The sequence below is a fragment of the Ascaphus truei genome, chromosome 8 (assembly GCF_040206685.1).
Source record: "Ascaphus truei isolate aAscTru1 chromosome 8, aAscTru1.hap1, whole genome shotgun sequence".
NCBI lineage: Eukaryota > Metazoa > Chordata > Amphibia > Anura > Ascaphidae > Ascaphus > Ascaphus truei.
Window position 1 is genome coordinate 79984266 of NC_134490.1, and position 23277 is coordinate 80007542.

The following is a 23277-nucleotide window of genomic DNA, read 5'->3' on the forward strand; positions in this document are numbered from 1 at the left end:
GGTAGTTGCATCGGTCTTGTAGAATTGTACATTCTGTATCCAATTTTTTTTTTTTAATGTTTCAATTATAAATTATTTCTCAAACGCATTTTACTGAAAAACCATGTAGAATTTTTTAATTTCAGCCTCTGTAAATATATTGGCTCAGGGGCTTAAAACAATTTGGCCAAAATTTGGCCAAAATGTTCAACTAAAAGACCATTTTATTTCATAGATATTTATACATATATATTTAGGCACTGTACCGTGTATGAGTTTCACTGGACGTGCACTGAGCTCTGTCTGTGTTTTATGTTCTGTCTCTGGTTTTAAATATATATTGCCATGCTCAGTAGCACTCCTCTGTGACACTCATATGCTTATATATATGTTGTGGTTATTTTGGGGGTTCAATAGGAGCTTGTTAGGTGTCCAGTATGTTTTGCAATTCTTGTTCAGCTAGTCTTAGCTGATTGGAGGGTGGCAACCTCCTACCTAATTTAAGCTTACTCCCTCCCACATTTAAATGGTTAAAAGCTCTTAAATGGTTAAAAGCTCACTCCATAGCATCTCCCACTCTCAGGGGAACTTGCTTGCTTGCAGTATGATTGTGACAAATCTAATACAGAGTGCTTTTCCTGGTAATGTACAGGTTAATAAAAGCTTCAATCAGACTTAGAACTTTGCAACTAATATTGACAGATTTATTATAAATCATTCTTCCTGTTACTGTACAGGTTATTAAGAATTTATATTAGTGTTAGGGCCCCCTGAAGAATGTGGTCTGCCGTGCAGTGGCTCAGGGGCTTAAAACAATTTGGTCAAAATGTTAAACTAAAAGACCATTTTATTTAATAGATATTTATACATATATATTTAGGCACTGTACCGTGTATGAGTTTCACTGGACGTGCACTGAGCTCTGTCTGTGTTTTATGTTCTGTCTCTGGTTTTAAATATATATTGCCATGCTCAGTAGCACTCCTCTGTGACACTCATATCTTACTATATAGTTCTGAAAGCATTGTATGTATGTATGTTTCCCTGGTGTGTTCCCTGTCCCTAGCGGCAATCTCATTGGTCCCTTGGCCCGCCCGCCCCCGCACACCTCTCATTGGCCTCACACACTCACACCACTGCTTCAGGCCCCCTTGCAGCTCACCTTCCCCCCTCCCGGTGGCCGTCACTCTCCCCAGTCACCCGGACCGCAGCTCACCTTCCCCCCTCCCGGTGGCCGCCACTCTCCCCCGTCACCCGGACCACAGCTCACCTTCCCCCCTCCCGGTGGCCGTCACTCTCCCCCATCAGCCGGACAGGCCCCGCACCTTACCCCCTCCCGGTGGCCGTCAGTCTCCCCCATCACTCGGACAGGCCCCGCACCTTCCCCCCTCCCGGTGGTCGTCACTCTCCCCCGTCACATGGACAGGCCCTGCACCTTCCCTGCTGCACGTTTCCCGGCGGCTCGCGCTCACAGGTGCAGAGAGGGGGCGCGTGCGCAGCGCTCCCCGGACGGGAGGAGGGAGAGCAGAGAAGGGCCAGCGCGACAATCGGAGGAGCGCGGGAGAGAGGAGCGGTGCTGTGAGTCCTGGCAGAGGTGAGGGGGCTTTGTGTGTGCGTGGGGAGAGGGGGGGACAGTGTGTGTGTGGGGGGGAGGGACAGTGTGTGTGTGGGGGAGGGGAGGACAGTGTGTGTGTGGGGGAGGGAGGGGACAGTGTGTGTGTGTGAGGGGGGACAGTGTGTGTGTGAGGGGGGACAGTGTGTGTGTGTGTGAGGGGGGGAACAGTGTGTGTGTGGGGGGGGACAGTGTGTGGGGGGGAGAGGGGGGGACAGTGTGTGTGGGACACTGTGTGTGTGTGGGGGGGAGGGACAGTGTGTGTGTGGGGGAGGGGGGAACAGTGTGTGGGGGGGACAGGGGGGGACAGTGTGTGTGGGACACTGTGTGTGTGTGTGTGTGGGGGGAGGGACAGTGTGTGTGTGGGGGAGGGGGGGGACAGTGTGTGTGTGTGGGGGAGGGGGGGACAGTGTGTGTGTGGGGGAGGGGGGGGACAGTGTGTGTGTGTGGGGGAGGGGGGGACAGTGTGTGTGTGTGGGGGAGGGGGGGGGACAGTGTGTGTGTGTGGGGGAGGGGGGAGACAGTGTGTGTGTGGGGGGGAGGGGGGGGCGACAGTGTGTGTGTGTGTGTGTGTGTGTGTGTGTGTGTGTGTGTGTGTGTGTGTGTGTGTGTGTTGGGGGGGCGGGGGGGGGACAGTGTGTGGGGGAGGGGGGACAGTGTGTGTGGGGGGGGGGGGAAGAGAGTGTGACTACCGGGCAACGCCGGGTCTCTCAACTAGTGCTTATATATATGTTGTGGTTATTTTGGGGGTTCAATAGGAGCTTGTTAGGTGTCCAGTATGTATAGCCAAGGACAAGAACCCGGCTGATGGAGCACTAGATACCCCTAGATGAAGTATGTAAATTAAAAATACATTTTTATTCGTAATCTAAGTTAAAGTACAAGTGGTATATGGGCGAACAACGAAATGTATACAAAAGAATAAAAAGTTGCCAGGGCATGTGTGTGTATGTATATGTACAGTATGTGTGTGTGTATATGTACAGTATGTGTGTGTGTATATGTACAGTATGTGTGTGTGTATATGTACAGTATGTGTGTGTATATGTAGAGTATGTGTGTGTATATGTACAGTATGTGTGTGTATATGTACTGTATGTGTGTGTATATGTACAGTATGTGTGTGTATGTACAGTATGTGTGTGTATATGTACAGTATGTGTGTGTATATGTACAGTATGTGTGTGTATATGTACAGTGTGTGTGTGTGTGTGTGTGTGTGTGTGTGTGTGTGTGTGTGTGTGTGTGTGTGTGTGTGTGTGTGTGTGTGTGTGTGTGTGTGTGTCGTTTCAATATCGCAGCATTAAATTAACTGGCATCTGTAAATAGAGAGAAAGCTCCCACGTGTCTGCCATCATGTAGTCAGATATGCCAGGGCTAATAAAATAGTGTGGTGTTACGAACCACTAGCCTCTATAATCGCAGCATTAAGTTAACTGGCGTCCGTGTTACTAAGTGATCAAAATGTTTGTCTGCCGCTGATCGTTTTGTGCGCTTTGTCAAGGCTTCTGGTAATAGCACCATAACCCCCCAGTAATACTGATTTCAGATTATCAATTGATCAGGGGTATCTACCTTACATTCCCCCACCTTTCCCACTAGGTATATCTGTAAATATTTCAGTCAATGAAATTGATGGAAAATACAAATTGGGCAGGCGTTATTCCATCCGTTTGTGTATCGATGCGTGCTAACATGTCGAATATATCCTTAACATGCACACAATATTTATTTTATCATTGCATTATTTTTTAATGTGTGTAATAATGCCTGCTACATCGGTACATTATAAACCCAAATCGCTGCAACTTTGGAATCAATGCAGTATTTATATTGTACCTGTTACAAATGATTAGCAAGATATGATTCACAATAGTGTAAAAAAAAAAAAATGTAATAATGTATTATAGATAACCTGTGGAGTTTCTAATTTTTGTTTTACTAATGTAGGCTTTTTTCGAGGCATAGTGGTTACACGTCCGAGAGCTTTTGTAAAGGAGGCAAAGACTTTGCAAAAGATCAGTTGTTGTTCATGAAACCTTCAGAGGTGCCGCCAGAGTGAGGCTCTAGAGATGACAGTAGGAATTTGGTTGGGCAGGGAGTTGAAAAAGGAGGTTGGTGCCAAGGGAGAAGCGCTGGAAAGTCAGAGCCCACTAAAGAGGAAAAACAATAAAGTGCTGCATCTCTACAGGGACAGTCAGCAACCACAGAGAGATTTTATGGGGAAGAGAGAGCCCGAGAGATAATCTCACTAGAAAAGCAGACACAGGTACAGTACAACAGTGGTGCGCAAAGTCGAGGGCGCTGGATTTGTCTGGAGGGGGGCGCGGGCGGTTGCAGAGGCCCCACGCTCTTCCCCGAGGCATTTAAATTAAATGCCGGGGCATTGCGTGGGGCCCCTACAACTGTAAAACTTACCAGGACTCTGCCGAGGTCACTCGTGTCCATGGCAACGCAGCATCAAATGACGCCGCGGTGTCATGTGGCGTTGCAAGGTAAGGAGGGGTGCGCAGAACCAAAAGGAGCAGGCAGGGGGGGCAGCAAAAAAAGTTTGCGCGCCCCTGCAGTACAGTACGAGTGAGGCAGTCTGAGAACCAAACAGCCAGGAGGAGGGGAGACATCTCAGTCTGCAGATTGTGTAACAATATATGGACACAGTAACTAAAGAAAAGAAACAAAACAAGGAAACACACATGCATTTACTGTACATTTCAATGAACAGCAAATTACTTAATCTCTCTCCAAAAATAATTAAGATAACTCTCACAAAAGGCCTAAAGAAGTTTTGCTAGTGAATACGACTACCAATAAATGAAGAAATTCTGGCCAGGTACATTAGAGAATGAACTAAGTATTAATTTGTTCATATAGACATACTGTATTTGCTTATGCATTGTTTTTTTAGTTTATTTACTCATTTGTTTCTTCCTTTAACTTGTGTTCTTAAAGATTTACATATGTTTATTTAGTTATTTAGCCAACGACCTTGTGTCGGTAGATATCGGAAATATTGCTCTTCTACATCATCATCTCCACTATTATTTCCAGTTAATAAATTGGTTCACTGTCCAAACATTTGTGGGTTATTGACTCCTGCCTCTTCAGATTATGGGATAATGTACTCCTTGTTCCAGCAGTAGGTAAGGGGAAAAAGGCTGCTTTATTCACCCGCTATCCAGGCTACATCACTGAATTTACTGCTATTATAAATTCACTTTATTGCATACCAAACATGTATTTATGTGACAATGGGACTTCAACTGCTCTACCAAAACCAACATTTATTTTATAGTGCCGGCAGTGGTAAGCATCGCTGTACATAGATTAGTACAGGCACAGAGCCCTTGCCCTGAAGAGCTTACAATCTTTTTTTGGTCCTGTATACGGCACACAACACCTACTACTGACCCATGAACGAAGCACAAGCACTAGTTATGTATTGCAGACGCTATACTACTTTCACACCATGTTCGTACTGTATGAGGTAAAGTATGTGTGTGTTATACCATGCAATTAGTGATTGTAGGGACATCCCTCTAGGGAGTGAGTGTGAGAGAGAGACACACAAACAGGGCTCGACAAATGTACTCGCCCCGGGGTGAGTACATTTGGCCTGCTGTCGAGTGCTTACCAGCGGCGGATGCAGCGTTCTCACTGTATTCTTCTGCAAGTCCTGTGTCTCCCCCTCCAACTCCCGTCAAAATGGCTGCGTTGCCATGACAACGGGACTCTCCGTGACGTCACTTAGCATCCCGTTATCATGGCAACGCAGCCATTTTGACGGGAGTTGGAGGGGGAGACCAGACTTGCAGAATAATGCCGGAAGAACGCTGCACCACGCCGCTGCTTCCGCCGCCGATAAGACTGGACAGCGTGGTTGAGTTAAAAAAAAAAGGGGGGGGGGGAGAGGGGTTGGGGGGAGGTCGAGTGACGATTTTTACAATTTTTCGAGATATAGATAATAGACGGTTAATATAGGACACTAATACTCATTATGTTACCTCGATGTTGTAACTGAGAACTGATGTTCTGAACATCGAGGTAACAAAGAAAGGAGTTATGACTCATGGTGTCTCCAAACATTTTAGATTCAAGCATAATATGAATCCTCAGGGACTCAAAATTATAGGCATCGAACATGTTACCATGGATAAGGGAGGTAATAGAATGATGGCTCTACGACGTAGGGAAATTTATTGGATCCACCAATTAGGGACAATGTCACCAAGAGGGCTAAATGAGGATATAGATCTTGCAGCTTTCTTATGAAACTCATGTACCTACTATACACATTGGTTCCAGCGTCCGTATTCATCGTCTTATAGTATTATCAGCAATTTTTAGAACCACTGAGTGTACTTGATGTTAATACTGTAGAGTCTATTTATATTCATTTATTTATATTATGTTGTCCTATTTATCACTGTGTAAATCATGAAGCTTTTATTGTTTATTGTAATACTGACAGCCCGTGTCATTTGGTATTTTATCATGTTAAATTTGTTGTCACTAATATTAGCAGCCCTCCAAATATCACTTTGCTAAAATTCTAATGAAATTTCAATATTAGCTCCCCTTTTTAATAGTAATATGAAGCCTCTTAAATATATGTATTAAAGTCTCCAATATTTATCTTATAATATTTTTATGCATAGATCTTATAAGACCCTATATTTCTATTATTCTCACTCCAGTCCTATATATTTTCATGGCCAATAGGCTTTTTTATGACGCTAATACTTGTACTTTTACCAACACTAGTAATGATTGGAAAATTAGCCAATCGGTCCCACTGGAGGACTGGAGTTAGAGTAACAATATATAGGAACAATAGTACCCTTAGAGACAAAGTGCCCCATACGAAGAGGAATCTATCCTTGAAACGCATAGGGCTGTGTCTACTAAGGTTGCCAAGCTAGAAGTCCAGTTGGAGTACTCGGAGCCTGCTTGTATTATCCAGCGTGGGAGTGAACACCAGCCTGGGTCCAATACCCGATCGACGGCGTGAGTACACAGCGTGTTGACGTCACGAGGACATGAGACGTGGAAGTGGGACTGCACCAGTTACCAGGGGAAGGCAACAGACTGGAGATCTCCCGGCAGGAGAGCGAGGATACTGCGGTTGTTCCGGCGGACACTTCTCAACTGACCGTTTCACATATTTATGTGCCCTATACCAACTTACGTCCAAGTGATTTTTAACCGTTCTTTATATTCTATTTAAACAATCTAACACTATGGGTTTTGCGCTTTTTTCTTTTCTTCATTTTCTGTAGCTTCTATCGGGACACGGCGAAGGAAGCTGCATTACCCATACATTTACTGGACACTATTCCATATATGCACTTGTTGGACTCTGTTCACATTTTATTGTGCTATTCTTTAGGGGTATTATATCCCATCACGCATTGTATATTTTGCACTTTGTATTACTATTGGCACGAGCGCTAGCTGAATTTGTGTAACCTATATTTCATATACTGTACCATAGGGGGTAGTTGTACCCTCTACCACTTTAATACATATACTCTATATAGGTTTTTTAGTCTTATCAGCATCGAGTAAAATATATTTTTATGACCCAAATAAACAGGAAAAAAAATTAATCGGTTCAGAAGCAAACAAAAAAAGTCAGGAACATCACTAGAGTGCAGAAATTAAAATGGCAGTGAATATTGCAAGAATAAATTACCATCCTTGGACAAAGATGGTACTCGACTTGATAACAAGGGATATCCAAAGGCCAAGACTATGAACAAAAGGAAGACGGGAGGATTAAATCAGAAAATTTGTTGGAGCAACATGGAGGAGAGTAGCATGCAACCACAGTACCGACAGTGCTCGGTTATCCAACGGAACCATCTGGAAGTAGCGTTGGATAGTGAAACCATTGTAAAATGAGCCCCATGTTAATCAGTGGCGTTAAGCGTTGGATAACGCATTCCGGCGTCGAAAAACGGCCTTAGGGTTGCATTGTAAAGCGTTGGATGCGCCATTTGTTGTAAAGTGTAACTTTGGATAACGAGGACTACCTGTACCTGGAAGATCATTGGAGAATCCTTAATCAAACAGTAGACCAACAAGAGATGACTAATATAGATAGACACATGTACATGATAAAAATAAAAAATAGAAAATATCAACTGAATTTTTTACACATATATATATATATTTTTTTTTTTTTTTTTTTTCCTTCAAAATCAAAACCAGTTTTTTCTTAGCTATCCAATTCCATATCTTTTGAAACAAAATGATGTATGAATTAGACAAACTATGAGTAATTAAGAGTCAGGGTATGTGCAAAAGTAAGTGAAACCCTGGTTTTATCAGATAAATTAAAAGGGATAATTAGAATCACGTTTAAATTATTGGCAGATCTTCGGGTGTGAGTTTGAGAGGCCCCACCCTATATAAAGATTAAACAATTTTTGATTTTGGTCTTTACCATACAGGTGGTGTGTGGAAACACTTCATGCCACAATCAAAATAAATCTCTGAGAACCTTAGAAAAGCACTTAAAAGGGTTACAAAACCATTTCTAAGGATTTGGAGCTCCACCAATCCACTGTCAGGCAAAATTCACTCTGTGGATCAGTACTGAAAGCTGACTGGCTGAAAAACTTGGCAGGGTGCCAAAAATTCTGGGCCATTACTGACTGGATAATGCCCGGAATTTTAACCAGAGAGCAGGGATTTCAATAATGCCCGGAATGTTACAGCTTTAGCCTATAATAAATCTTTAAATCCCTTTAAATTGGTGATAAAATAAAAATTATTAATAGGATTGGTGTTGATGAATCTATCTATGGCCAAGCTACAGAGAAACTATAAACATAAAATTATAATCAAATGCTACCCTTACAGTGCATGATGGGATATACTACAGAAAAATCTTCTACTCGGTTGGAAAAACAGACTTGGTATAGTATATGTCTCAAATGATATAGTCTGCAACTCCCATTTATACACAATACTAAAACTCCAAGAAGGCGCAAGGTCAGACTTGGAGCACTAAATCTCATAAGGAGAGAGAAAGAGGGGTGCAAATAAAATAAAATACCGTATTAAAATATATGTAAAGCGTGCACATAGCCATAGTCACCACTATTATGTGGTCATGAGTGGTAAATTGATAGCTAGTATAGTGCTTGGGCAGTAATCAGTCTGTGGCCATTACAGGTAATAACTAAGAGAAAAAGGAAACCTAGTAAAGGAGCACTCAATCACAGGAGGAGTAATGTGACTGTGTTAAAATCATTCTTTATTGTCATCAACGAATATAAAATATAGGGGTTTAAAATGAAACAGCATTAAACGTAACTGTAATCAGTTTAACAATGCTGTAAATGCCCTGTTGATACTACATATGGGATATTAGTGACAAGTTGTCAAAATCTTACTGTAGATAGCAGCCTAATAGGAATTATGGTAAAGGAGCTAGTATTAATCACTGCTGTATCTTAACTGCCTTGATGGCCAGTGATATCTGTCCAGACCGCTTGAAGGTCAAAATGCCTGAATTAGCCTGCTGATATCCTGACTAATGGTGAATGTAGGTATGCCTCAATAATATACAGAGAGGAAGACCGACAAAGTACACCTAGCAGAAAAATTTCCCTTTGTGGGGGCAAATAGCCGCTTTTCCATCCATAGGGATTACACAGTATTAACTGCTGCAGAGGGTAAATGTAGAAGGCAGTTAATGCATATAGAAATCACAAGGGATCCGTAAAGATCACCTGTGAAGGGGGAAAGGGGTGTCTTACAGAACATAGTGTCCCAGTATCAGGAAATGGTTAATTGTCAGCTGTATATAGCAACCACAAAAGTAGCCCGGTATAGATGAGCAGGTGTGTTGTGGGGTGAAAGGGAATATAAATCCTATCACCCGACCGATAAAACAGGAGCACAGCAGCCTGATGTACATAGACTGCTGTGCTGTGAGGTTAACAATAATTATTACCCGGCCTGTCACCGTAGTATAGCAACCCGATGTAAATGAGTTGCTATGTTGTGGGGTTGATGGTGGTTTACACCCGATCACCCGACCGATCACAGCTGACTATTAGTGCGGATCTACGGCAAGCAGATACTGCCGTGAGTGACTGAACGGCTTCCTGCAGAGACCGCCCGGGATAGTAACACAGGGAATTGACACAGTAGGCAATCAATCGTAGCAAATGAATAACTATGTATCATGTGTTCTATTCCAGCGCAGGCAAAGCCAACAAAGTATAACCATAACACTAACTCTTGCACACACTGTCCCCTACATCAGCACTGATCATCTTATATCAATGCTGATGTGCTCGAGGACATGCCTAAGTCTAGCACAGCAAATGAGAAACAGAAGTCCCTTAATTACGAAAGAGAGCCTGCAATGCTCTATAGCTGCACGCAGCATCGTAATGATAGTAAACATTATATGAACGCTGGGACTCCGCAACTTGAGATCAGTATCAATGTATGTTGCGGTCACAATTATAGCGTTCCGCGTGTGTGGGGGAGTATGGCCAACGTGCACGTTTTACGTAATAATGCTTCTTCAGGGCACGTAACTCATGGGGGAGGTCCCCTTGGATTCGTGAGGGTTTATATAGTTACTACCAATATAGCTGTAATAGTTAACCCCTGAGTTGCTGTATCTGAACAGGCAAAAAAGGCTCCCATTGAAATAATGCACTAAATGGTGGTCAGATATTTAGCAAGTCAAATCAAATAGCCAGACCCTTAAGTCCTCTGCAAAATGCATGAAATATGTCTATGAATAAAGCATTGGGACTGAGTATCAGTGGCAGAATAAATGTAGTGGTGAGTTGTAGAGTAATACAGTCGCTCACATAGTTGGAGTTAACATATAATTAAATATATTCATTTAGTGTGTCGGTGATGATTAGTCACTATGATGACATAATTATAGGGATGGCCCTAATTTGGACAATCCCTTGGTTGATATAGATTATCAGACATAGGTTAAAATGCACACAATTCTGGAAATCCTTGATGTAATGATTATTCCAGGCATAATGAAAGCTGTAATATGATGAATATTGAAAAGGTGATGTTCAAATGAAGGGGCTAAAAACAAACCCCTCATTGAGTCCAGGTGGATTCAAAGTTCTCAGAGTGTAAATCCATCTGGATTCTCTTTTTAAGAGTTCAGTATCCCAGTCACCCCGTCTGATTCCAGGGGAAAATTGATCTATTCCAATGAATTGCCTTCAAACCCCCATTTTGACACTTATTGACATGGTTCGCAACAGGGGTATCAAGTTTGTTACGAATAGATCCTACGTGTTCTAATATGCGTGTTTTGAACTGACGGCGTGTCTTGCCCACATATTTTTTGCCACATATGCAGACCCCCATATAAATCACTCCTGCAGTGTTGCAGTTTATACATTTCCGTATCTGATATTCTTTGGAGCTGTCAAAGTTGCTGAAAGTTTTAGACACAGTTTTAGACACAGTGATTTACACTGGCTTTACATTTTTGACATTGAAAGGAACCCTCTATACGTTGTGGTAGCCACATGGCTCTTGGTGCCACCCCAGTATGGTGGCTATGGACCAGGTGATCTTTCAAATTCCTGGCCCGTCTGCTCATCATATAGGGATAGGGGGGTATGGCATCACATAGGTCCTCATCAGCCCTGAGGATGTGCCAATGTTTTTTGTAAAACTTCCTTGGCCACTTTCCATTGTTTGTTGAAAGTGCCTATAAACCTCACTATTTTCTGATCTGTTTTGATGGAATTGCTGTTGACCAATTCAGATCTTGATTTATACTTAGCTCGTTTATAGGCCTTCTTTATAGTTTTTTGGCTGTAGCCTCTTGCTGTAAAGCGATTTTTCATGTCAATGGCCTGTCGTTCAAAATCATTGTCATCACGGCAGTTCCTCCTTAATCTGAGGAACTGCCCCACTGGTATCCCTTCAATCAGGGACTTGGGGTGATGGCTGCTGGCCAAAAGGATACTGTTTGTGGCAGTACTTTTGCGGTAGATGGTGGTCTCAAGAAGGTCATTCTTGCCTTTGGAGATTGCTAAATCAAGAAAGCAGATTTTCTCAAAAATATACTCCAGGGTTAGGCGTAGATTGAGGTCATTGATGTTAACGGTCTCGATAAATTGCTTGAGCATAGCCTCTGACCCCCGCCACACCATAAGCACATCATCAATGAATCGAAGCCATAGTTCCACATGTGTGGTGAGGTGTTCCAGTTCTTCAGAAAACACCACCTCTGATTCCCACCATCCCAGATACAGGTTTGCATATGTGGAGGCACATTTCGTGCCCATGGCAGTGCCCTGTATCTGGTGGTAGATAGTCTTATTGAACCAGAAGTAGTTTCTCTGTAACACAAATTGCAGAAGTTCCACAATAAAGTTGTTATGGTTGTGATACCATTGACTTCGTGTGCTAAGGAAATATTTAATTGCCCTAATGCCCTGATCGTGTTTAATGCTTGAGTATAATCCCTCAACATCAAGAGTGACCAGGATACAGTCTTCTGCTACCGTAATGCCTTCTAATCTCTTAAGGACATCTTTGGTGTCCTTTATAAATGAAGGCAGGGCAGTAACAAAGGGTCTCAACACTTTGTACACATATGAGCTGGCTTTTTCTGTTAAATTGCCAATCCCGGAGACTATTGGTCTCCCTGGGGGTGGTATTTTATTTTTGTGAACCTTTGGAAGGCTGTAAATGGTGGCAATCTTTTGTGTCCTGACCAGGATGTAGTTGTACTCCTTTTCTGAGATCAGTTTCTGTGTTAGACCCCCGTTAAGTATGTTAATCAACTCTTTGTTGTATTTCAAAGTGGGATCTGTCTGTAAGATATCATAACATGCCTGGTCAGATAATATCCTTGTATTCTCTTTTACATAGTCTTCAGATTTCATAATGACCAGGTTGCCACCTTTGTCTGATGACTTGATGACGATATTCTTGTCATCAGCCAGTTCTTTGAGGGCTTGTTTTTCACTACCATTCATATTGTCAATTTTTCTTGTCCATGGTAATGACTCAAGGTCTTTGGTAACCATATTGACAAATGTATCAATGTGGGCATATTGGTCCCCATAGGGCATACATTTTGATTTGGGCCTAAGATCAATGAAAGGCCCTTCCCCTGGAGGTCATTCTGATTCAGCCATCAATGCAATCAGGTTCAGCCAACTATTACAGCTATATTGGTAGTAACTATATAAACCCTCACTAATCCAAGGGGACCTCCCCCATGAGTTACGTGCCCTGAAGAAGCGTCCTTACGTGAAACGCGCGCGTTGGCCATACTCCCCCACACACGCAGAACGCTATCATTGTGAACGCAACATACATTGATACTGATCTCAAGTTGCGGAGTCCCAGCGTTCATATAATGTTTACTATCATTACGATGCTGCGTGCAGCTATAGAGCATTGCAGGCTCTCTAAGGGACTTCTGTTTCTCATTTGCTGTGCTAGACTTAGGCATGTCCTCGAGCACATCAGCATTGATATAAGATGATCAGTGCTGATGTAGGGGACAGTGTGTGCAAGAGTTAGTGTTATGGTTATACTTTGTTGGCTTTGCCTGCGCTGGAATAGAACACATGATACATAGTTATTCATTTGCTATCCTTCAACCAGTTTTCAATCCAGGTGCATACATTATTACTGAGTCCAATTTGCTTTATTTTGTATACCAACCTTGTGTGGAAACGTATCAAAAGCCTTTGCAAAATCTAAATAGACCACATCAACTGCATTACCCTGGTCTAAATTCCAACTTACCTCCTCAAAGAAACAAATAAGGTTAGTTTGGCATGATCTATCCTTCATAAATCCATGCTGACTATTACTAATGGTTTTATTTTCCATTAGGTATTCCTGAATATTATTCTGTATTAAACCTTCAAGTAGCTTCCCCAATAATGAAGTCAGGCTTACAGGTCTGCATCATGTTCACTGACAGTGTAAACCAGTGTCTGTACTCAGTATGCAATGGTTAACAGACACATGGGAATCATGATCACTGACAGATCAAATGCATGTTATCAGCAAACATACAAATATTGAGGTCAATGCTAGAGCATTGCAAACAATTAACCCCGTTGGGTCACAGGCTAAATCACTAAAACGCCACTTAGCGTGACTGAGCACAGGCACACAAACTGTGTTTTTAGCCTAGAGGCACGGATCTTTATCGTATCCAGTTATAGTCTCTTTGAAATTTACTTATAATGTAGCAATAATAGCTATTGCAGTGTAAATCAATAACAGTAGCAGACCTCCGTGTATTAGAAGCATGACGTCATCATGCAACACCACCATAGGTGGGTTAATTGCTTGCAGTGCTCTAGCATTGACCTCAATGTTTGTATGTTTGCTCATGCATTTAGTCTGTCAGTGATTATGATTCCCATGTGTCTGTTAACCATTGCATACTGAGTACAGACACTGGTTTACCTCTGCAGGAGATTCATTTTTTTTCTACTGCAGGATAAGGCTGAGTCCATGGTAACTGCAGCCGTGCGGAGGGGCGCTGAGGGAAAGCGGGTGCTTTCCCTGGCCTTAGATCCCGCGCCGTCCGGGGGCGGGCAGTGACGTTACGGAGCTGGTTCGCCCTCATTGGGCGAACCGCTCGCGTGACCGGCCCTGCGCTCACGGGAGCGCCGAAACTAAAACAAAATTTAAGAGCTACACCTTCGCACGCGTGCGCGAGCCCCTGCTAAAGCCGTTCTCATTGCGGCTGCAGGGGCTCACTGACAAGCGTCAGTGCGCCTCAGCACGGATCAGCGCCGAGCATGGACTCAGACTAAGGCTGCATCCCCGCTAGCGCTGAGCGAGCGGTGCTTGGCGAGTTAACTTTGTGGAATGTGAATTCTCACGTCCGCGAGCACCCTCTCCTAGGCTTGGCACTTGGAAGTAAAAAAAAAAAATGCATCCCCCTCCCCGCGCACGCAAAATTCGCAAGACACCCGCGCTCATGCTTGAAGAGTTGGTGACGTCACCACTCAAACATGAGCGCGGTCAGCGCCAGCGGGGTCGCAGCCTTAGGTTTTGTCCATAGTGCAAGATACGGCGCGAGCTACGTAGCTTGCACCGAAACAAACACTAGGACACCAATGCATATGCGCGCACATGCACTACAGGGAGAGCGGCGCAACGCAATATAAACACGTTTGTATTTCAAGCGCGACACCGTGAGGAGTAAGCGCGGAAGCTACTCCACTATGGACGTGGCCTTAAAATGGTGAGTGCTCACACTCCCTATGTGTATATGTACCTGAACAGTAGGTTTATACTATAAAGTTGACAGTGTTGGTGTATATTACAAATACTATCTTATACTTACCTTATGAAGTTATGGCTGCCCATGTATTTTAGTACATCTAATAATCATCCATAGGGAGCTTATAGTCATGTGAAAAAGAATGTACACCCTCTTTGAATTCCATGGTTTTACATATCAGGACATAATAATAACAATCATCTGTTCCTTAGCAGGTCTAAAAATTAGGTAAATACAACCTCAGATGAACAACAACACATGACATATTACACCGCCATGATTTATTTAACAAAAATAAAGCCAAAATGGAGAAGCCTTGTGTGAAAAAATACGTACACCCTTACTGCTTCCATAGGAATTAAGATACTAAGTAGCCGACAGGTGCTGCTAATCAAATGCCCTTGATTAATTGATCATCAGCAAGTGTGACCACCTCTAAAAAAGCCGAAGTTTTAGCAGTTTACCTGTCTGGAGCATTCAGGTGTGTGTTAACACAATGCCAGAGAGGAAAGACATCAGCAATTATCTTAGAGAAGCAATTGTTGCTGCCCATCAATCTGGGAAGGGTTATAAGGCCATTTCTAAACAATTTAAAGTCTATAATTCTACAGTGAGAAAGATTATTCAAAAGTGGAAAACATTCAAGACAGTTGCCAATCTTCCCAGGAGTGGACATCCCAGCAAATTCACCCCAAGGTCAGACCGTGCAATGCTTAGAGAAATTGCAAAATACCCAAGAGTTACATCTCAGACTCTACAGGCCTCAGTTAGCATGTTAAATGTTAAAGTTCATGGCAGTACAATTAGAAAAAGACTGAACAAGTATGGTTTGTTTGGAAGGGTTGCCAGGAGAAAGCCTCTTCTCTCTAAAAAGAACATGACAGCACGGCTTAGGTTTGCAAAGTTGCATCTGAACAAACCACAAGACTTCTGGAACAATATCCTTAGGACAGACGAGACCAAAGCGGAGATGTTTGGCCATAATGCACAGCGCCACGTTTGGCGAAAACCAACACAGCATATCAGCACAAACACCTCATACCAACTGTCAAGCACAGGGGTGGAGCGGTGAGGATTTGGGCTTGTTTTGCAGCCACAGGACCTGGGAACCTTGCAGTCATTGAGTCGACCATGAACTCCTCTGTATACCAAAGTATTCTAGAGTCAAATGTGAGGCCATCTGTCCGATAGCTAAAGCTTGGCTGAAATTGGGTCATGCAACAGGACAATAATCCCAAGCACACCAGCAAATCTACAACAGAATGGCTGAGAAAGAAAAGAATCAAGGTGTTGCAATGGCCGAGTCAAAGTCCAGACCTCAACCCGATTTAAATGCTGTGGCTGGATCTTAAGAGAGCTGTGCATAAAAAAATGCCCACAAACCTCAATGAACTGAAGCAATGTTGTAAAGAAGAGTGGGCCAAAATTCCTCCACAACGATGTGAGACTGATAAAGCCATACAGAAAACGATTACTTCAAGTTATTGCTGCTAAAGGTTGTTCTACAAGCTATTGAATCATAAGGTGTACTAAGTTTTTCACACATGGCCTCTCCATTTTGGCTTTATTTTTGTTAAATAAATCATGACACGGTGTAATATGTCATGTGTTGTTGTTCATCTGAGGTTGTATTTACCTAATTTTAAGACCTGCTAAGGAACAGATAATTGTTATGTCCCGATATGTAAAACTATGGAATTCAAAGAGGGTGTACTTTATTTTTCACATGACTGTATATTCTGACATTTCACCCTCATTTCACCTGCAGTGTCCACAGACTGATTACTACACAAGCACTATACTAGCTATCAATTTACCACTCATGACCACATAGTCACCACTATTATGGTTATGTGCACGCTTTACATATTTTAATACAGTATTTTAGTTATTTGCACCCCTCGGTATCTCCTTATGAGATTTAGTGCTCCAAGTCTGACCTTGCGTCTTCTTGGAGTTTTAATATTGTGTATAAATGGGAGTTGCAGACTTTGAGACATTTGAGACATATACTACAAAGTCTGATTTTCTAACCCTAGGAGGAGATTTTTCTCTTGTATATTTCATTATACACTGTAAGGGCTGCATTTGATTATCTGCTAAATAGTTTTAATTTTATGTTTATAGTTTATCTGACGGGTGGGTGGCTGCTGGTGGATGGGTGGGTGTCTGGCTGTGGTGGGTGCCTCTGCACATGCGCTGGATGTGGAGGGCCTCTCAGTACATGCGTTGGAGGCACGTACACAGACTGTACACATTCACTGCAGGGGCCGACACCTATGCGCATGCGCGATGAGACGGGCGATCCTGCGCATGTGGATCGCTGATTTAGCGCATGCGCGATGAGACGGGCGATCCTGCGCATGAGCGCAGTGACTGACGCTCTGACAGTGCTCACTGAGGTGTGGAGAGTCCCTGAGCATGCACTTGATCAGTGCAGCAACGGTCGCTCTGCGCATGTGCGAGCCGACAGGCTCATCTACGCATGCGCGCAGCAACGGCCTCTTTTGCCCACAACTACCCACACTGACGTCACGTCCGTCTCACAGACAGCACTTCCGTCTCCACGAACGAAATTCACATGGTGCCAGCAAAGAAGTTTCACTTCAAAAACACCTACGTGCTTTTTTCCTGAACTGGATTAATCTATTAGTTATTGAAGGCAGAAAATAAAACACAGTAAAAGCTTCTTGACAGACATTTTAGCAATGAGGAGAGTAGTCTACAATGTTTGTCAAACTGCGATAGTGCCGACTGAGACAAATTTGAACAAAAAGTCCCCTATGGAAGTCAGTGGGAGTTTCCGTGTGATTTTTTAATCTAAAAAACACTCACTAACTATAAGAAACACTTGAGGACATTACCATTTGACATTAGTTACATGGTCAAACATCAAAATGTACAGAAGAATATGAAGAGACGCTCAAATGTAAAAGCTGTCTTGCAAAAAAAAAAAATAAGTCCCAGGATAACACAGATGCTGATTTCCTGGGTTGTAAGCATGTCTTCTACAGATCAGGCAATTAACGAAAACACTAAACAAAAATCCCACAGCTAAATAATCTCCATCTTCATCTCACTCTACTTTCTGACAATTGTTTTCCTGTTAGAAGATCATGAAACCATCTACTGCATTATAAACGTGAATAAGTATAATCCACAGTTAACAGTGCATAATTTTCCATTCAGGTGAACTCATTATATTGAATAGGAGGAATGTGACATTAGTTATTAGAATACAAACATGAAATAAAAAAACTAAAATTTGGCTCACGAGGCAGTATCAATGAGAAAACATATCAAAACACATGAACATTAATCAAAATGAATACAATAGTATTCAATTTTCTTAATGACCATCAGTTTACACATACAAATTGTACCTCAAACTATGCTAATCCCATCTTTTCAATATACCATGCTAAACATTTTGTTTCAATATGTTATTTGCACTTCCATTGTCAGCAGGACCCAAAATCATTCCCATAACCAGTGATCACACGCTGTCAAAGAGTAAACAGAGATTTAGAGTTATGCTATATTGTTTAAAGCGGCTGTTAGGGTCGTTTTCAGATGAAAATTCCTATTTAAGTCAATGGCGATTTTCAGACAAAAACACCCCAAACAGCCGCTTCGTACTATATAGAATTACCCCTAGTATTTGTAGGCATTTAATAGCAACCATGTCAATGTTACAATTATTGAACAGCGAGACCCAAAGTTAGTCTATTGGGCTGCAAACCATAAAAGTGAGATGGTTAATAATAAAGAAACAAGGCTCATCTAACCCAGCTTCAACTGAGGAAGAAAAACAACCCTTCCCCTTATACAAAGACTCATTCAGCCCCACTAATGGAGTAACTCGGGGACTCCCCATCCCACTGAAAGAGGATCAACTTTTTTCCAGTCACTAAAGTGGCTCACTAACCACTCTCTAAAGTCCTACTAGCCCCACAAACTAATGTAGACTCATACCAAACACCCCCCTCTCCCCCCCCCCCCCCCAGATCAGTGGCTCAATAACTTTACACCACCACCCCAAAAACAAAACTCAGTGACCAACACCCATGCAGGTGAGACATGACAGGCCTGAGTGAGATCATAACCCCAGTTAGTATTTATCATTCTTCCTTCTGAATGTAAATCTTTAATCAAATCACACCCACTTGGTATATTTTTAGTTGTGCGTACTCGCCCAGTGCAGGAAGTACAAGCTCACCCCCCACGCCTGATAGTTACCTGCAGCGAAATGCAGCGGTGTAGATTTCCTGCCTGCCGTGTCCCTGCTGTTCACGTTCTCGGCGTTCACCAGCGTCCTCACCCGGCTCAAGTCACCGGTCCTGCAGGCCTCAAACAGCTCCCGGGCCGGCTCCCCCCCTGCCACCGCCGCTTCCCCGTGGGCCATGGCCGAACCCGGAGCCTCAGGGCAGCGGCGGCCCGACATCCTCCACCAGCTATCCCTGCCTGCCAGGGAGGAAGCAGGCACCTGCGGTGACGTGCCCGGGATACCGTGCCGAGCCGGAGAACCCAGGCCGCCCTTACCCCTGCTCACCGAAAACCGGGAGACATCACTTAGAGCGTCCGCGCCGCCGAACAGCCGGGCAGCGCGCGCTTGGCCTCCGCGAGCCGCCGTCTCGCGCTGTGTCACAGGCTAGAGCCGCCGTCTCGCGCTGTGTCAAAGGCTCGCGCTGCCGTCTCGCGCCTTGTCAGTTGAAAGGCTCGCGCCGCTGTCACCCCATTCCCCAGTTACAGTTGGTGCATAAAGCCAGATAACACCCTTTCCACCTGCAGCGAGTGCCTGGTTTCCTCGCTGGGGGGTTTGAGCCGTATGTTTGCTGCTCGTTCCCGAAGCGCTCGCAGTCACGTGACGGAAACACAGAAAGGAAAGTCCGAGGTTGAGCCGCGCGCGACCGCGAGTAGGTGGCACGCGGAGCAGCAGCCGCGCATACCGACACATGTCGCGTGCACGCGCGTTGCCTTTGGCCCTGCTGTAATCGTCTTCAAAATGGAATAATACAGTATTCTCGACGTTCAACCCCCCTTTCCTTGCTTCAGACTCCATGCAGGGCAAAGGTTGAAGCTAACCAATGGGTGGAGAATAAGTGTAAACAATATAAATAGTTCTTATGTTCTTTACTATAAAGTATCACCGCCAGTGTCCTGCATTTACGCGCGGGGGAGGGGGGGCATTGCGGGTAATTGAGCACGCTGGAAAGTTTGATTTTTTTTGTTTACATAAGCACAGTGTGAGCGGGGACTTGCATATATCTATATATGTAAGTAACCGCCACAAGCGCCGCCCGCTCAGCGCTAGCGGGGACGCAGCCTTACACCCTGTTATCTATCCACTCCTCATCCCATCACTCACCTGTAATGCTCCCATCTCCCTAACATCCCCCTCATCCTATCACTCACCTACACTGCTCCCATCTCCCTCATCCCATCACTCACCTACACTGCTCCCATCTCCCTAACATCCCCATCATCTATCCACCCCTCATCCCATCACTCACCTACACTGCTCCCATCTCCCTAACATCCCCCTCAGCCAATCACTCATTTACACTGCTCCCATCTCCCTAACATCCCCCTCATCCCATCACTCACATACACTGCTCCCATCTCCCTAACATCCCCCTCATCCCATCACTCACCTACACTGCTCCCATCACCCTAACATCCCCGTCATCCCATCACTCACCTACACTGCTCCCATCACCCTAAAATCCCCCTCATCCTATCACTCACCTACACTGCTCCCATCTCCCTAACATCCCCCTCATCCCATCACTCACCTACACTGCTCCCATCTCCTTAACATCCCCCTCATCCCATCACTCACCTACACTGCTCCCATCACCCTAACATCCCCCTCATCCTATCACTCACCTACACTGCTCCTATCTCCCTAACATCCCCCTCATCCCATCACTCACCTGCACTGCTCCCATCTTCCTAATATCCCTGTCATCTATTCACCCCTCATCCTATCACTCACCTACACTGCTATCATCACCCTAACATCCCCCTCATCCCATCACTCACTTACACTGTTCCCATCTCCCTAACATCCCCGTCATCCCATCACTCACTTACACTGCTCCTATCTCCCTAACATCCCCTCACTCACATACAGTGCTCCCATCTCCCTAACATCCCCGTCATCCCATCACTCACCTGCACTGCTCCCATCTTCCTAATATCCCCCTCATCCCATCCCTCACCTACACTGCTATCATCACCCTAACATCCCCCTCATCCCATCACTCACCTGCACTGCTCCCATCTTCCTAATATCCCCCTCATCCCATCCCTCACCTACACTGCTATCATCACCCTAACATCCCCCTCATCCCATCACTCACCTACACTGCTGCTATCTCCCTAACATCCCCTCACTCACATACACTGCTCCTATCTCCCCAACATCCCCTCACTCACATACACTGCTCCCATCTTCCTAACATCTCCCTCATCCCATCACTCACCTACACTGCCAACACCTACCATCTTCCCAATATCCCGTTCATCTATCCACCCCTCATCCTATCACTCACCTACACTGCTCCCATCACCCTAACATCCCCCTCATCCCATCACTCACTTACACTGCTCCCATCTTCCTAATATCCCCATCATCTATCCACCCCTCATCCTATCACTCACCTACACTGCTCCCATCCCCCTCATCCCATCACTCACCTACACAGCTCCCATCCCCCTCATCCCATCACTCACCTACACTGCTCCTATCTCCCTAACATCCCCGTCATCCCATCACTCACCTGTACTGCTCCCATCTTCCTAATATCCCTGTCATCTATTCACCCCTCATCCTATCACTCACCTACACTGCTATCATCACCCTAACATCTCCCTCATCCCATCACTCACCTACACTGCTCCTATCTCCCTAACATCCCCTCACTCACCTACACTGCTCCCATCTCCCTAACATCCCCGTCATCCCATCACTCACCTGCACTGCTCCCATCTTCCTAATATCCCTGTCATCTATTCACCCCTCATCCTATCACTCACCTACACTGCTATCATCACCCTAACATCCCCTCATCCCATCACTCACCTACACTGCTCCCATCTCCCTAACATCCTTGTCATCCCATCACTCACCTACACTGCTCCTATCTCCCTAACATCCCATCACTCACATACACTGCTCCCTTCTCCCTAACATCCCGTCATCCTATCACTCACCTACACTGCTCCCATCTTCCTAACATCCCCCTCATCCCATCACTCACCTACACTGCCTACACCTACCATCTTCCTAATATCCCGTTCATCTATCCACCCCTCATCCCATCACTCACTTACACTGCTCCCATCTTCCTAATATCCCCATCATCTATCCACCCCTCATCCTATCACTCACCTACACTGCTCCCATCTCCCTAACATCCCCGTCATCCCATCACTCACCTACACTGCTCCCATCTCCCTAACATCCCCGTCATCCCATCACTCACCTACACTGCTCCCATCTCCCTAACATCCCCCTCATCCTATCACTCACCTACACTGCTCCCATCTCCCTAACATCCCCCTCATCCCATCACTCACCTACACTGCTCCCATCTCCCTAACATCCTTCTCATCCATCACTCACCTACACTGCTCCTATCTCCCTAACATCCCATCACTCACATACACTGCTCCCATCTCCCTAACATCCCGTCATCCTATCACTCACCTACACTGCTCCCATCTTCCTAACATCCCCCTCATCCCATCACTCACCTACACTGCCTACACCTACCATCTTCCTAATATCCCGTTCATCTATCCACCCCTCATCCCATCACTCACTTACACTGCTCCCATCTTCCTAATATCCCCATCATCTATCCACCCCTCATCCTATCACTCACCTGCACTGCTCCCATTACCCTAACATCCCCCTCATCCCATCACTCACCTACACTGCTCTCATCTCCTTAACATCCCCCTCTTCCCATCACTCACCTACACTGCTCCCATCACCCTAACATCCCCCTCATCCTATCACTCACCTGCACTGCTCCCTTTACCCTAACATCCCCCTCATCCCATCACTCACCTACACTGCTCCCATCTCCCTAACATCCCCCTCATCCCATCACTCACCTGCACTGCTCCCATCTCCCTAACAACCCCCTCATCCCATCACTCACCTACACTGCTCCCATCTCCCTAACATCCCCCTCATCCCATCACTCACCTGCACTGCTCCCATCTCCCTAACATCCCCCTCATCCCATCACTCACTTACACTGCTCCCATCTCCCTAACATCCCCCTCATCCCATCACTCACCTACACTGCTCCCATTACCCTAACATCCCCCTCATCCCATCACTCACCTACACTGCTCCCATCTCCCTAACATCCCCCTCATCCCATCACTC

The 23277-nt window shown here is 44.8% G+C and overlaps 1 protein-coding gene across 1 annotated transcript in view; it reads right to left on the bottom strand.

Annotated features, from left to right (window-relative positions):
• Positions 1 to 19761, bottom strand: part of TNKS2 (tankyrase 2) — a 72290-nt gene extending 52529 nt beyond the window's left edge. Inside the window, exon 1 of the mRNA XM_075612830.1 lies at positions 19110 to 19761. Within this exon, the coding sequence (XP_075468945.1) occupies positions 19110 to 19314 (205 nt within the window). The 5' untranslated portion in view covers positions 19315 to 19761. The remainder of the gene's footprint in view (positions 1 to 19109) is intronic.
• Between the last annotated feature and the right edge of the window lie 3516 nt (positions 19762 to 23277).